At 49.2% G+C, this 14,601-nt stretch overlaps 1 protein-coding gene across 1 annotated transcript in view; it reads left to right on the plus strand.

The window, feature by feature from the left end:
* The first annotated feature begins 4,297 nt into the window (after window positions 1-4,297).
* Window positions 4,298-14,601, plus strand: part of SDR9C7 (short chain dehydrogenase/reductase family 9C member 7) — a 13,881-nt gene continuing 3,577 nt past the window's right edge. Inside the window, 4 exon segments of the mRNA XM_006093610.3 lie at window positions 4,298-4,598; window positions 8,490-8,497; window positions 8,499-8,749; window positions 9,443-9,606. Coding sequence (XP_006093672.1) covers window positions 4,298-4,598; window positions 8,490-8,497; window positions 8,499-8,749; window positions 9,443-9,606 — 724 coding nt within the window.

Here is a 14,601-nt window from a genome sequence, read left to right on the forward strand (position 1 = left end):
TCTGAATGTGGGGAAGCTGAGACCACAGGCAGAGAGAGATGCTCCTTAGAGGACAGATTGCCAGGGAGTTGACTAGAGCAGGAGAGGGCAGGGAGATGACTGAGGAGTATGGAGGAGATCGATAGAATATAAGGAGAAAGAGGAGGAGATAGCGTTCAAGCGGTTCTTTGCAACAGAATAGGTAGGATTTAGAGCTAATAAGTTTGTGTATGTAAAATATATGGGTCAATATTTCAACTCTACACGGAGCCTATTTCATCTTCACAATTTTTCTTCCGTTGGCTGCTGCACTTCACAACACCCCCAGCTTTCAAGCTTACTTACCCCATTCTGCTTTGGAATTGTATTATTTGTTGTGTCTCCCCAGACCTTTGAAGTCCTTGCCCCTCTACCAGTGTGCCCGAGGGAAGCTCTCCCACTTTGGGGTGAAGGTAGCTATCATGAAGCCCCATTACTTTGAGACCAATGAGCAACCCTGAAATGTTTTCTTAGGGCATGGGATTGGGCCAGCCCAAAGGTCAGGAGATTATGGAGAGAAACACCTGGCACCTAGTGAGCTGTGGACCATGGGAAGAGGAGCAAACCATTTTCTGGAACCTGATTTTATCATTAAAGCCTCCTACAGTCTCAGGTTCATCCTCCTGGCTGACTCTCCCACCCAGTGGGAACATTTAACTTTATACCCATGATTCAGCGAGGTCAACTAGTAACTTAAAGAGAGGGTTTAGGTATGTCAGAGCTGGGGACCATGTGTCATGTGAAGCCTCATTATGTTGAGGAGCAATCTGAAGCCAGAGAGGGAGTTCTTTGAAACTCTCTTCCCAAATTAGAGCCATGAATTGGAGAGAAGGGGTGGAGAAGTATGTAAGGATCCTGTCTCATTTTGAACAGACAGCAAAGTAAATAAAAATATTTTGAAAAGATGTAAGTTGAATTTATCATTGGTGAGAACTGCATGAAGTGCCCCTGATACTCACCTGGCTGGGAGGCCAAGCTCACCTACGTCTCCATCAATTACGTGCTTTACTTCCCGGTGGGTGCTATGGTCTACTGGAGCTCCCTAAATCCTGCCAATGCCCTGTGAAACCAAGACTGGGGTACGTGGAGGATCTAGTTGGGGTGCTATGTGAGGGTTGATGTGAGGGGAGGAAAGTAGGGTGGAGGGAGGGAGTGCTCCAGTCTCTAGGATCATGTAGCTTACCCTCCACCTGACCTCTGCCCAGGCTTCTCCTAGGACACTGAGGATATTAGAAGGCAAGAACCATGTTTTGAGGTCGAGGAACAGGGATCCAAAAGCACACAATCCTTGCCCTGTTCCTTAAGCAGCTTCTCAAGGTTCTGAGCCTCATGGCCCTGAATTTACACTTTTGGGAAGGAATGAACACTGGAACGGGGCTCAGCCCCATCTTCTCTGCCTCTGTTTACCTCCTCAGAGTGTGTCTTGGCCATGGCCATTCTCCCCCTCCCACAGGATGGAAATGGCCCAGAGATGGTGAAGGCCCCTCGCCACTGAAGATACCTGTAGACAGAGGTAGAGGTGTGGAGGGCAACCACCAGGCTGACCCATCAGCCGCAGGTACCAACTTAGCAGGGAGTCCTGTTACCTGAGAGTGGGTGGCATTCCCAACTCTAGGAAAAGGGCCTTCTGAGTGGTCCTGCAGCACTCCAAGCCTCCATCCATGACCTGGATTTTGTGATGTTAGGAGTTTGAGCCCAGGCGAGCACTGTCTTAGCCAGCAGTCAACAGGGAGACCCATGAAGTGGTGAGCCAGGCCCAGGCCTGTGTTGGGGCAGTCTCAAGTCATCCTTTTCAAGATTCGAGGCAACCCCTGGGTCTCACCTGTCTTCTCTAGAACTGGGTTACTCCTGATCCTGCTCAGCCCTCCAGCGACATTATCTGACATCTCCCAACCAAGACTTCCCTGTTCACTCATCCAGGAAGCAGAGTTGGGAAATGCCTCCTAGATCCAGTGTAGGAGGTGTTATGCCTTGGAGTGATTATGAAGGAGGTGAGGTTTGCTTCTATCACTTCCCATACAGGCTTTGGGTTTGTGCCCCAAAGGTGGGTCCATGAGCTGACCCCACCACCACCCGTGGTATAGAGTAGCCACGCTCACTGGCCTTTTCCATCTGATTCTGGAGCTGACCAACCTTGGTAGATCATGGAGCACAGAGATGCATCCTTGACCCTTCACTCTAGGGATCTTTGTGTCTGACCTTCTAGACAGGGAAGGTATGGGTAGTTGGCCCTGTGTCCCTGGGAATGAGCTGGTAACCCTAGAGGTTTAGCCAAAGAACCACTGTAGACTCTAGCTGGCATCATTCTGTCCCTGCATATTGTGAAGTCCTGGGTGTGACCCCTCACTACTCACACCTCTGACTCATATCCTTACTTCCTTATCTTTACCAGCTTCCTTCCGACCTTTCTGTGAGTTCTTTGCCCCATTGCTTAGAATCTTTCCCTCCCTTCCAAGTCCTGATCCTAAGAATTTTCTAAGCATCTGGCCCCAGTCCTCTGCTTTTCCCAGATGTCATTTCCTCTTAGAGCAACGGTTCTCAATGGTTCTCAACCTGGGGGTTGAACGACCCTTTCACAGGGGTCGCCTAAGACCATCGGAAAACACATATATAATTACATATTGTTTTTGTGATTAATCACTATGCTTTAATTATGTTCAATTTGTAACAATGAAATTGGGGGTCACCACAACATGAGGAACTGTATTAAAGGGTCGTGGCATTAGGAAGGTTGAGAACCATTGTCTTAGAGTCAAGGACTCAGCCCCAGGGCCTTTCTGCAGCTGCCCAGGGAACCCACGACCCATCCTCATCATATGGCTAGACCTCATCTCATTGATATTCCTATCAGAACTCTCTCTTCTCTGGCCTTCCTTCCCTATGCCCAACTTGTCCCCCCCTCCTTATTACTCTTGCCACCTATGATTCTACCTGTTATCAGCCCCATACCTTAAAATTACTTTGACTCCTGGCCTCCCTTCTCTCTGCACATCCAACTAGCCACTGTGCCAATTGACTTCATAATCCCTTCCTTCTACCATTACCACCCCACCTGCCAGGCTCCCCAGGTCACCAATTCACCTTGCATGTGTGTCTGGTCCTGGGGGGTAGAAGAAAAATGCCCAGAAAAATGCCCAGTGGGTCCCTAGCTGGTTTAGCTTAGTGGATAAAGCATCGGCCTGCATACTGAAGGGTCCCGGGGTTTGATTCCAGTCAAACACACGTACCTTAGTTGCAGGCTTGATCCCCAGCCCTGGTTAGGGAGCGTGCGGGAGGCAATCAATTGATGTGTCCCTCTCACATCTGTGTTTTCTCTCTGTCTCTCCCCCTCCCTTCCACTCTCTCTAAAAGTCAATAGAAAAATATCCTCGGGTGAGGATTAACAACAAAATATCCGGTGAGGGCCCTGTGTCCTCAGTGCTTGATTCCCTCCATTTGACTGGTCACTGGGTGATGTTTAGAGCTGGGCCTGCTTGGAGTGCAGTGAGGGTCCTCATTGGCGACCTGAGTACCACCTCCCAAGAACCCAGGGCCTGAGGCCCCCGACCTTTCTGCTTTCTGGGAGTTGGGGCTTCCCATCACCAGCCTCCTTTACAGGAGGGGCTTGCTGCCTCTGGTTCAGAAGACATATCTATCCTGAGAGAAACTTTTTTTCATCATCTCTCATAATGGAGACTCACCTAAGGGCAGAGAATTCCAAAGAGCTAATAACCTGGAATTAATTTCTCTTGGGGTTTGGGAGGCACAAAACCAATTTTGTTTGTTTTACATTAATGAATTTGCCTTAATTTTTTCCTCTAAAAATTAAAATTAACTTTATTCACATGCCTATACGTCTAACAAATGATTTGATCCCTAGACCAGAAGTGGGGGATTCCCAAGGGGGCTTTCTGGGCCGAGTCCTCCTTTCTCATTTATCCTGCTCAGACCACTCAGGTGAGCCACCTCTCAGCATCAACATCAACACCAAGGTCTCCCATCCTTGGCACCTTCACCCATCAGGGCTGGGGGAGAGAGAAGGGCAGCCACCAGGGCTCTCTGACGTGACAAGGCTTCAGGTTAGACTTGAATTTCTTGCATCCAGGCTAATTGGTGTGGTGATGCATCCATCCACCTATAAAAATTATAGAGTGGCTCCCTCAGAGGCCCTGTGTGTGTTGCCAGGCGTGGAAGGGAGGAGAGCTCTTCTCCACAGACTGCCAGCTCGGGGTCAGAGGAGCAGCCTCTCTTGCTGTCTCCTGAGCCGGATCCTTCTTGGCCATCACCTCCTACCCGCCCTATGGCGGCTCTCACGGACCTCTCCTTTATGTACCGCTGGTTCAAGAACTGCAATCTTGTCCGCAACCTCTCAGACAAGTATGTCTTCATCACAGGCTGTGACTCCGGCTTCGGGTACCAACTGGCCAAACAGCTGGTTGACCGAGGCATGCGGGTGCTGGCTGCTTGTCTCACTGAGGAGGGGGCCCGGAAGCTTCAACAAGACACCTCCTATCGGCTGCAGACCATCCTCTTGGATGTCACCAAGAGTGAGAGCGTTCAGGCGGCGGCCCACTGGGTGAGGGACCAAGTGGGCGAGCAAGGTGGGGCGAATTGCATTCTTTAGCTTTCTCAGTTGATCCTTTGTCTCTCTTTCTCCTACAGGCATCTGACAGTTATCAGGGAACCTGTTGTGCAGATGGGGTGGGAGAGGTGATGTAGAGAAAGGGGCTGAGGCTCTGGCCGAGTGGGACTGGACGCTGTTGCATGGTCTGGTCTGTCCGCACAAAGGGCCGAGTTCCCAAGGAAGTTTCTCTCCCAGATACTCCGAGGGCTGGAGGGAGGTTGTCGTAGGAGGTAGGGAAGAGAAGGTGTGTTCTGTACGTCCAGACCTCTAAAGATGGAGTTGCTTCTCTGGGACTTTGGCAGTCCTGACCATCAGCTCTTGTCGGGATCAGGCTGGGGGACGGCAGACGGGAATGTGAGGTCAGATTCCCTGAGTGGAGGCATTTGCTCTCCTGGACTGTGTCAGGCTAGATCCTCACATCATGGTGGAATTGGGATGAACTCAGAGTAAGTGCTGACCTCAGAGTGGCTCCTCCTATTGGGAAAGGAGGCTGTGGGCTGGGGCTGGGGCTGCACCAGGATTGCTAGGGACCTGCCCAGGGCGCTTCCTGCATGAAGGGTGTGACAGAAGGAACAGAAGGAACAGGTTGGCTCTGTTGTAGAAGCAGCAGCCTAGGGGTGTAGTTCTGACCCCTAAGGGAACTAGTCTGGGGTCCATGCACGCAGGTGGGGGCAGGAGAGCCCTGGGACTCAGGAGAAGCCAGGCAATAACTTTCTTTTCTTCTCTTTAGGACTTACCAGTACCCATTATCCAATACTGTTTGTTTGTTTGTTTGTTTGTTTGTTTGTTTGTTTATTTTATTGTCTGTTTCCCCTGCTAAGATAAAGCTTCAGAGGGAGGGAGGGGCATGGCTTTTTGTCTCTTTTATTTACTATATATCCCTAGTACTTAGAATAGTGTCTGGAATCTAGTAAGTTGCCAAATATTTGTTGGATGAACTAAGTAATAAATTTTTCAACTGGCTGCCTCGCCCTTGGCCACTTGTGTTAATGACTGGGTATATTAATTTCCTGTTGCTGCTGTAATAAATTAGCACAAATGTAGTGGCTTAAAACAGCAGAAATTTATTATCTTGTAGTTCTGGAGATCAGAAGGCCAAAATGGGTCTCGCGGGGCTAACATCAAGGTGTCAGCAGGGCTGTGATCCTTCAGGAGGCTCGGGGAGAATCCATTTCATTGCCTTTTCCTGCCTCTAGAGCAGTGGTTCTCAATCTTCCTAATGCCACCACCCTTTAATACAGTTCCTCACGTTGTGGTGACCCCCAACCATAAAATTATTTTCAATGCTACTTCATAACTGTAATTTTGCTACTTTTGTGAATCGTAATGTAAATATCTGATATGCAGGATGTATTTTCATTGTTACAAATTGAACATAATTAAAGCATAGTGATTAATCACAAAAACAATATGTAATTATATATGTGTTTTCCGATGGTCTTAGGCGACCCCTGTGAAAGGGTCGTTCGACCCCCAAAGGGGTCGAGACCCACAGGTTGAGAACCGCTGCTCTAGAGGCTGCCTGCGTTCCTTGGCTCCTGACGCTCTTCTATCTTCAAGGCCAGTGAGGTCAGGCCGGTCCTTTCCACGCTGCCATGTCTCTGGTTCTCTGTCTTCTGCCTCCCTCTTCCACTTAGAAGGGCCGTGTGATTATATTGGGCTCACCTGGCTAATTCAGGGTACTCTTCCCATTGTAAGGTCAGTAGATTAGCAATTTGAATTTCATCTGCTGCCTTAATCCTCTTTCCCATGTAATCCACCATATTCATAGGTTCCAGGGATTACTATGGGCACATCTTTGGGGGGCAACATCCTTGGTCTAAGGAGCATTGGGAAATGGGGGAGGGGGTTCTGGCATACTTTCTTATTTTCCCGGAGAGTCTGTGGACATGACAGGTTGACCCTGAAGCTATTTTCACTGCTGTGACAATTCTCTGGTTGCTCTTTGCAGAAAAAAAATTAAGATTGTCCTGACTTCCCAGCAGGCTGAGTTGTTTACCAGGGATGATTAGAGGTAGTGGTGAGTGTGGATTTTTTCTCCACAGGCAGAGACCACTTGGTTCCCTGGGTCTCAGGAGCCTCATCTCCTCCTCTGTAAAACAAGAGTCCCCTTTGAGAAGGTCCCAAGTCTGGCTCATTGGTCTCCTGGGGTCTCTCTAGTTAGAGGAAGGCAGGAAGTTAGGGTGAGGGCATGGCTTTTGTATGGAGCCCAGACCCAGGGGAAGGGGTGGCCCGTGAGTGGTGTTTACAGTCAGACCTGCCCTCAGGAAAGAGTGGAAAGTGTGCCCTGAGGAGTACTTGTGGCTGCAGAGGCCCAGGTGGAGTGGTGGTAGGGAGGAGGGGAAGGGAAGGAGCCAGGGCAGTGGGTGGGGCTATGGAATCCCTGATGAAAGACCTGGAAGTCCTCCTTAGGGAACATTTAGAGGTTTTTCCAACATGTTTTTAGCACCAAACACCCTCCTCCAAGTAGAATTTTACTTGGAAGTTCAATATGTAAAACAAATGAAAGTTGAGCTTCTCCTATATCTCCTTCCTTTAAACAGTGGTTCTCAACCTTCTGGCCCTTTAAATACAGTTCCTCATGTTGTGACCCAACCATAAAATTATTTTCGTTGCTACTTCATAACTGTAATGCTGCTACTGTTATGAATCGTAATGTAAATATCTGATATGCAGGATGGTCTCAGGCGACCCCTGTGAAAGGGTCGTTCAATCGCCAAAGGGGTCGCGACCCACAGGTTGAAAACCACTGCCTTAGTAGGTCCTGAGGTTCAGCCTGGGAAGCTCCAGGATTGCAAACCACAGGATGGAAACAACTATTCTAGCCCAGTCAACACAGAATCTGAGGCCCAGAGAGAGAAAGTGACTTGTCCAAGGGTGGAGGTAGAAGCAGGATTTGAACTTGAGCTCTTCCAGCCTGGGTCCCTGCAGAGATGAATGACAGTACTTAGCATTATTTCTCCCCATTTGTACCAACTCAATTTAATGACCTCAGAGAGCCCTTTTCACACTTTTTCCATTTATTTAAATGCTTCATATATTTATTTATAGCTATTATTTATTTCTTCTCTGGTTTGTGAGCTCTTTGAGGGATAAGACCCTGTCTTGTTCACTTTGTCTTTAGCACCTTCCTCTGTAACTGACAGAATAGGTGCATGAATGAATAAATGAATGTGTGAGTGGATGAATGAATGAAGTAATTTTGGTAATGTGTGTAATGGAGTTGGTTTCTTATACTTAGGGAAACACAGAGGGGGAAGCATATGGGGGAAGGAATTAAAACATTTACTCATTGGTATGAAAATGATGTCTCTTTTCCCAGAGCTAATAGCTTAGATGCCATTAGCTAAAGCCTGGATTGTTAGCTGGTACAGGGTCCAACTAGCTGGCAGACTGTGTGAATCAGAAAAAAAATGTCCTCCCATGCCCTAACTGGTTTGGCTCAGTGGATAGAGCGTCAGCCTGCGGACTGAAGGGTTCCAGGTTCGATTCCAGTCAAGGGCATGGACCTTGGTTGCGGGCACATCCCCAGTAGGGAGTGTGCAGCAGGCAGCTGATCGATGTTTCTCTCTCATCGATGTTTCTAACTCTCTATCCCTCTCCCTTCCTCTCTGTAAAAAAATAAATAAAATATATTAAAAAAAGAAAGAAAGAAAGAAAATGCCCCTTTAGGGAAAACTAATTAGTAAAAGCACATCTTTTGGGCTGTCGTAACTCCCCACCCCAGGCCTCAGCCTGGCTATCTTGTTCTTTGCGCACCTGCTCAACCATCCTCAACTCCCTGAGCTGCTGAATGGTAGACCCTGGTACTTTTCCAGAGACACTGCTGATTTCTGTGTGGTTCTCTCTCTCCCTTTCTTGCCCCTAGGCCTCTGGGGCCCTGGTGAACAATGCTGGTGTGGGCGTGCCCAGTGGTCCCAATGAATGGCTGACCAAAGAGGACTTTGTGAAGGTGATCAATGTGAACCTGGTGGGACTAATTGACGTGACCCTCCACATGCTGCCCATGGTCAAGAAAGCCCGCGGCAGGGTCGTCAACATGTCCAGCTCTGGTGGTCGTGTAGCTGTCATTGGCGGTGGCTACTGTGTCTCCAAGTTTGGTGTCGAGGCCTTCTCTGACAGCATCAGGTGACTGGGTGCCACACCACTCTGGGTGGGAGTCCTGGGGTTTCACCTCAGGAAGAGAGGGCTGGGGGTGGGGAGAACAACAGCATGTGGGCAGGGGAGTTCTGAAGAGAGGAAAATAAAGCAGTAGTAGGAAGAAGGCTACCCTCAGGGGGCCTTCCCCAAGGACCAAGAGAATAAAGGATGAGGAGAAGAGATGGAGTGGTGATAGGCTACATTCTTCCTTCCCTTGAGCTGTTCCAGAATAAATGAAACCCTGTTTGGGCCTGTGAGAGTAGGAGGGTTTGTCTCTCAAACAGATAGAGAGGCCTGGGGACAGATATGCTCATGGGAGACCCTCACAGGAGGATGCAAGCTTTGCATTGACCTCTCATTCCCTTTGCATTGTGGGTGTTGGGTGTGGGGCTGAGTGGGAGGGACCAGGTGGGAGGTCAGGCTTTAGTCTAGATTCTTTGTTAACTTCCTCCTGCTGGGTTTGCCTAATGTGAATTGTCCAGAGACCACACTTGGAAAAGGGCTGAGGCCCTATGACAGGGCTTACTTGCATGAAAGCAAAGGCTGGCCTGGTGCAAGGGTAGGGAGGGCACCTCCAGTTTCCTGGGGAGATCAGCACCTATAGAGGTGTCAGAAGTGACGCTCTCTGATGACCTTGTGTCATCTTGGGGTCCCAGACTGAATCAAACTCTTCTTCCCCAGGCGTGAGCTCCACTACTTTGGGGTGAAAGTCAGCATCATTGAGCCAGGGAACTATCGGACATCTATTCTGGGCCAGCAAAGCATGGAGTCGCGCTTGCGGAAGATGTGGAATCGGATGCCTCAAGAGACCCGGGATAGCTACGGAGAGGAGTACTTCCAAATCTGTGAGTGTCCCTCGCAGGGAGAGGGGTCTCTGAGAGGGACAGGGAGATCTTGGGGGTCACTTTGATTTTACAGATGATGGGATGGAGGCTCAGAGGGGTTAAGGGCTGGGATTTGAGAACAGAGACCAAGTGGGCAACTGCTGGGAGTGACAGAATGATAGCTGTTGGGGAGATGGGGGCATGAGGAAGACTTCCATGAACAACCCCTGAAAGACAATTTATTATCGTGGCTAAGCTGTCCAAGGATGCTGCCCACTCCTGGCACCTGCCCCACCCAACCCCCAAACACCATTATGCTGGCGAATCAGCTGAAGATGCACTGACATAAGTACAGAGACGTTATTAAGAGCACAGCTGCTTGAGCCAGACTGCCTGGATCTGAATCCTGCCCCTACCCCTTACCAGCTAGGAGACTTTGGGCACAATACCTAGTCATGCTACGCCGCAGTTTTCTCATCTATAAAATGGGGCTAATGATAGGCCTACCTCACAGGGCTGCTCTGAGGATGAATATCTGTGAAATGTCCTGCACACACTAGATGCCTGTGAAATGAATACAGAGGAAAAGGAGCACCTGAGTATGTGAGGCAGCTCTCTTCCTCTCTGGGCTAAGGACCTCCTGTGAACCTCAGGGGAGCAGAGGAGGGTCATTACAGCTGTTTTCTATACTGCCCCCAAACTTTGTGCACTTCTTCCAGATTGAGGGGTGAATGGAGCTTCGGCCATGGGGGCTCAAGAGGAGGGGGTGGCCTGTGGGTGCAGTGGAGGAGGAATTGGCCAGAAGACCTGTTAGGGCACCTCATGGTAGGAGAGAGAAGGCCATTCTGAGAACCAGAAGTCCCAATGTTCTCTCAGGTCATCTAATCTCAAAGCTGAGGCTTGATTGCAGGGGAGGATGATCCAGAAGACTTCCTAGTTCTCTCCATTTCTCTGGCTCCAAGCACCTCAGAGCCACCTCTGGAGTTGCCTTTGTGGGGGGCAGACTCTGACCTGTCAACAGAAATTTGTTCTGGCACAAGCAGCTGCCACCTCCTTGGCAGGCATCTCACTTCTCCAGTTGCTTCTCTGTGACCTGGCTGCCAGCCAAGAAGGTGGGGCTGGCGCTTGGCTGGTTCAGGATGTTCTCTTGGGCCCGAGTGAAGCAGCCAGGCTCTCGGCCCTGTTCCCACTCCCTTTGGACCTCAACAGTGTAGTTATGCCTTTCCCTAACCCAGATTTCCCCCTCTCTTTTCTTGGCTTCCATGAACAACCTCTGAAAGACTATGTACTATTGTGGCTAAGCTAAGACTCTGGAACTGGGCTGCCTGAGTGCAAATTTTAGCTCTTATGGATTTTGTCTTGGGCAAGTTACTCGGTTTTCTCATCTGTAATGAGTTATGAGAATTCAATGAGTTAATATACAGGGTGTCCCCCAAAATGTGCACACATACATTGAATAATTATAAAGGCAGTATTTATTAAAATACATTTCATTTTCAAAATTGAGCTATCAGCTGTTAAAGTGTGTATATACATGTGTATATATAAAATGTTTAGATTGCCTGATCCCCGGTAGGAACAATTTGATTTAAAAGTGGTTTTTCTCCTCCCTTAGGCTGAGTATAGCCTCCTCTCTCCATTACACTGATACCTACAAGCTATAAGTTTTGTATGGCAAAGAGAGAGTCTTAGATAGTAATTGTCCAAAATCCAAAGTGATGCATTTTTGAAATATACCCAGAAAGTCTCGATGGGTTCAATGTAATCACTCAATCAAATGCATGGCCGGTATCTAACTGCCCGGCATGGTCTCCTGAACAACATACATCAACAGAGTAAAAAGCCAAGTTGCCAAAACCACAACCACCATTTATTCCCTTATTACACATTCGATTGAGAGCCCACCCCATGCCAGGCACTGTGTGGAGCTGGGAGTGAGAGTAGATCAAGCTGCAGGGCTCTCTTCTGGCTCAGTGCAGGCAGAAGTTGCAATCTTCTGCGAGCCTTAAAAGAAATGGAGAAAGACAAACTTCCTCTGAAAACCACTTGTCAAAAAACTGCTACCATTCCTCTGGAGACAGTGTGGATTCAGAGTTTAGACGACTTTACACAACTGTCTAAACTTCAGTTTCTTCATTATAAAGTATAATCATTCCTCCCTCCGGATTGTCCGGAGAACTAAACCTTAGCCATCATTGCTGGCACTGAGGGAAGTTGGCCTGGGGGAAGTGTGACGGGGTTGTGGTGGGGGATGGGGCTGGGAGAGATTTAGAGTCAGATCGTAGGAGGTTTGGATGGCTCCACTAAGGAGAGTGACTCCTATCCTGAAGGCACTGGAGAGCCTTTCAAATGGCTCTGACCTGACCTGATCAGATTTGTGTGTGGGAAGGATGAGCTTGGAGACATGAGACCAGCTGGGAGGCTACTGCAGAAATCCAGTGAAGGAATGACAAAGGCATGAGTTACAAGTCTTGGTGCTTATGGGAACTGCGGGTGTGGGGGGTGGGGTAGTGTTTCAGGAGGCAGGTGCTGTGGCGACAGACTAAAGAAAGATTGAGGAGTGCTCATGCAGCACCATTGGGCAGAAAGTCCAGCAAGTTACGGCCAATCAGGCAGGCTCGTGGCCTGTGAACCCTGGACCAGGCTAGGTATCTTAGAGCGATGTTTAACTAAACCCAAAATAGAACTATATTGGAAAAGGCTAGTTAATAGCAACCTACTGTGGGAACGGTCCCAAAGAAGCAGCACACGCAATCACCAGGGCAGGAATGTGAACAGAGCACAGGGATTCTCGCCCTAACAAGCCCGGAGTTGAGCCACAGCCGACAAGCAACACCGTCACCTGCCAAGTTTCTTTCTTCATCTCAACCCTGCCAGGGAGGCCACCAAAAATTCCTCTTTGGGTCTCCTTTTTCCCCCCCGGGAAGGGACTAGATCAGAAGGCCAGGAACTGTCCCTGGCAAAAGAGAAGAGGACAGAAACTCAACTATTGGGTCCATAAGAGCCAAAGCCTGGTCTCTGATATTTAATTCTCACAATAACACAAATGTTTCCCAGTTGCCTGAATCCAAAGCCCATGCTCTCCTTTACAATCTAGGAGAGTGACAGGCTAAATGGGTACCTCTGTCCCGCTTCCCACTCTGTGTCTAACAGGGTGCCCACCACAAAATAGGACCTCGATACATATTTGAAATAATAATGGAAGAAGTTGCCTTACACTACTTCTGTGTCTCAGGTAACTTCTCCCACCCCACTGGCTGTGTGGGTCCTGCCCATCTTTCAGAGCCTAGTTCCAAAGCCGCCTTATCACATCAGCTTGCCTTGCCTTCATCAGCCCACACAGCCTTCTGTGTTAGCTGGAATGGATTCTCCCTGGCTCTCGGTTAGCGCCTGCAGCCCTGAGCACCTTGAATGAGTCCTCTGACATTCACCTCCCTGCCTGGGACCTTTTGGTAGTGGACTCTGCGTCAGGGCCAAGGTTGGAGGACAGAGTGTTGGCTTCCTAAGACATTATCACTTTACAGACAGCGTGGCTCTTTGGTAGTTTGCCCTTTTTCACTGCTGTAGCTTCCTTTCTAGGAAACAGAAAGGGAAGTTCCTCAAAGCAGGGGTAAGAATACTCAAATGACATTGTCCTGCTTTCATTAACCGCGTACCAGGGTTCTGCCCAGAGCGGGTGAATTCCTTGCCTTCCTGGACCAACTCCAAAGTCAGGCCTGCTTTTGCTCCCTCTTTGTTTTCAAGTTTTAATGCCTTATCTCTAAGTCTGACTCTCAGGCACCACTTCCTCCAGCGTGGGCGGCCATTGAAGTATGAGCGCTAGAGCACGAGGGAGATCACAGCGCGTAGGTGTATCTCGTGCCTTGTCTCCTATTTGTATAGTGAGCTCTGGCTGGGACCACTTGGGTGCCTTGGACTCATCTCCACACCCATGTGCATAATGCTAACAGAATAACCCCCACATCTGTTAGAGCTTATAAGGCGCCTGTCTGTGCCTGAGACCACCTGAGCCCCACAATGGCCTTATGACCAAGGCAAGGGCAGTGTTACTATTTTCTAATAACACTTTTTTTCCTGAATGCTTTTGTAGAAAATTCAGGAACACTAGGGAGTAAGTAGGAGAGAAAAATACTCCAGTAACTGGGAATCTCACTCGCCAGACAATATTTTTACTTCCTTCCTTCCAATTTTTCTATGCACTTACATACATTTGTTTTCTATTCTGTCATCTTCCACTGTCTACCCTGCTATTAGTCATATTCTCTAGCACAGGTATTATTATTCCCATTTCACAGATGATGACAGTTTAAGCTCAAGGTCACACAACTAATAAGCAGCCCAGTTTTTCTGTTGCTAGTCTAACACAATAATAGGAATTCAATACACTTTTTTTTCAATTACAGTTTACATTAAATATTATTTTATATTAGTTTCACATGTACAGTATAGTGGTTAGACAATCATATACTCTACAAAATGACACACCCCCCCCCCCCCGCGAAATTTTAAGGAAATACTTGGGACTGTACAGACTTATTACAATACTAGAGGCCCGGGGCACAAAAATTTGTGCACTCCGGGGGGAGGGGAGGTCCCTCAGCCCGGCCTGTGCCCTCTTGCAGTCTGGGACCCCTCGGGAGAAAAAGACCTGCTGGCTTAAGCCTGCTCCCGGGTGGGAGAGGGCAGGCCCAATCCCTAGGTGCAGCCCCTGGTCAGGCTCAGAGCAGGGCTGATTGGGGAGTTGGGGCGCCACCCCCTGTCATGCACAGAGCAGGGCGGATCGGGAGGGTGCGATGCCACCCCCAGTCACGCTCAGGGTAGGGCCGATTGGGGGGGTGGGGCACCGCCCCCTGTCACACTCAAGGCAGGGTCGATGGGGGAGGTTGCGCGCCACCCCCGTCACGCACAGAGCAGGGCTGATCAGGGGGTTGGGGCGCTGCCCCCTGTCACTCACAGAGCAGGGCCATCAGGGGGTGGGCTCGTACCCTGTCATGCACAGAGCAGGTCGATCAGGGG

The sequence above is a fragment of the Myotis lucifugus genome, unplaced genomic scaffold (assembly GCF_000147115.1).
Source record: "Myotis lucifugus unplaced genomic scaffold, Myoluc2.0 scaffold_119, whole genome shotgun sequence".
Lineage (NCBI taxonomy): Eukaryota > Metazoa > Chordata > Mammalia > Chiroptera > Vespertilionidae > Myotis > Myotis lucifugus.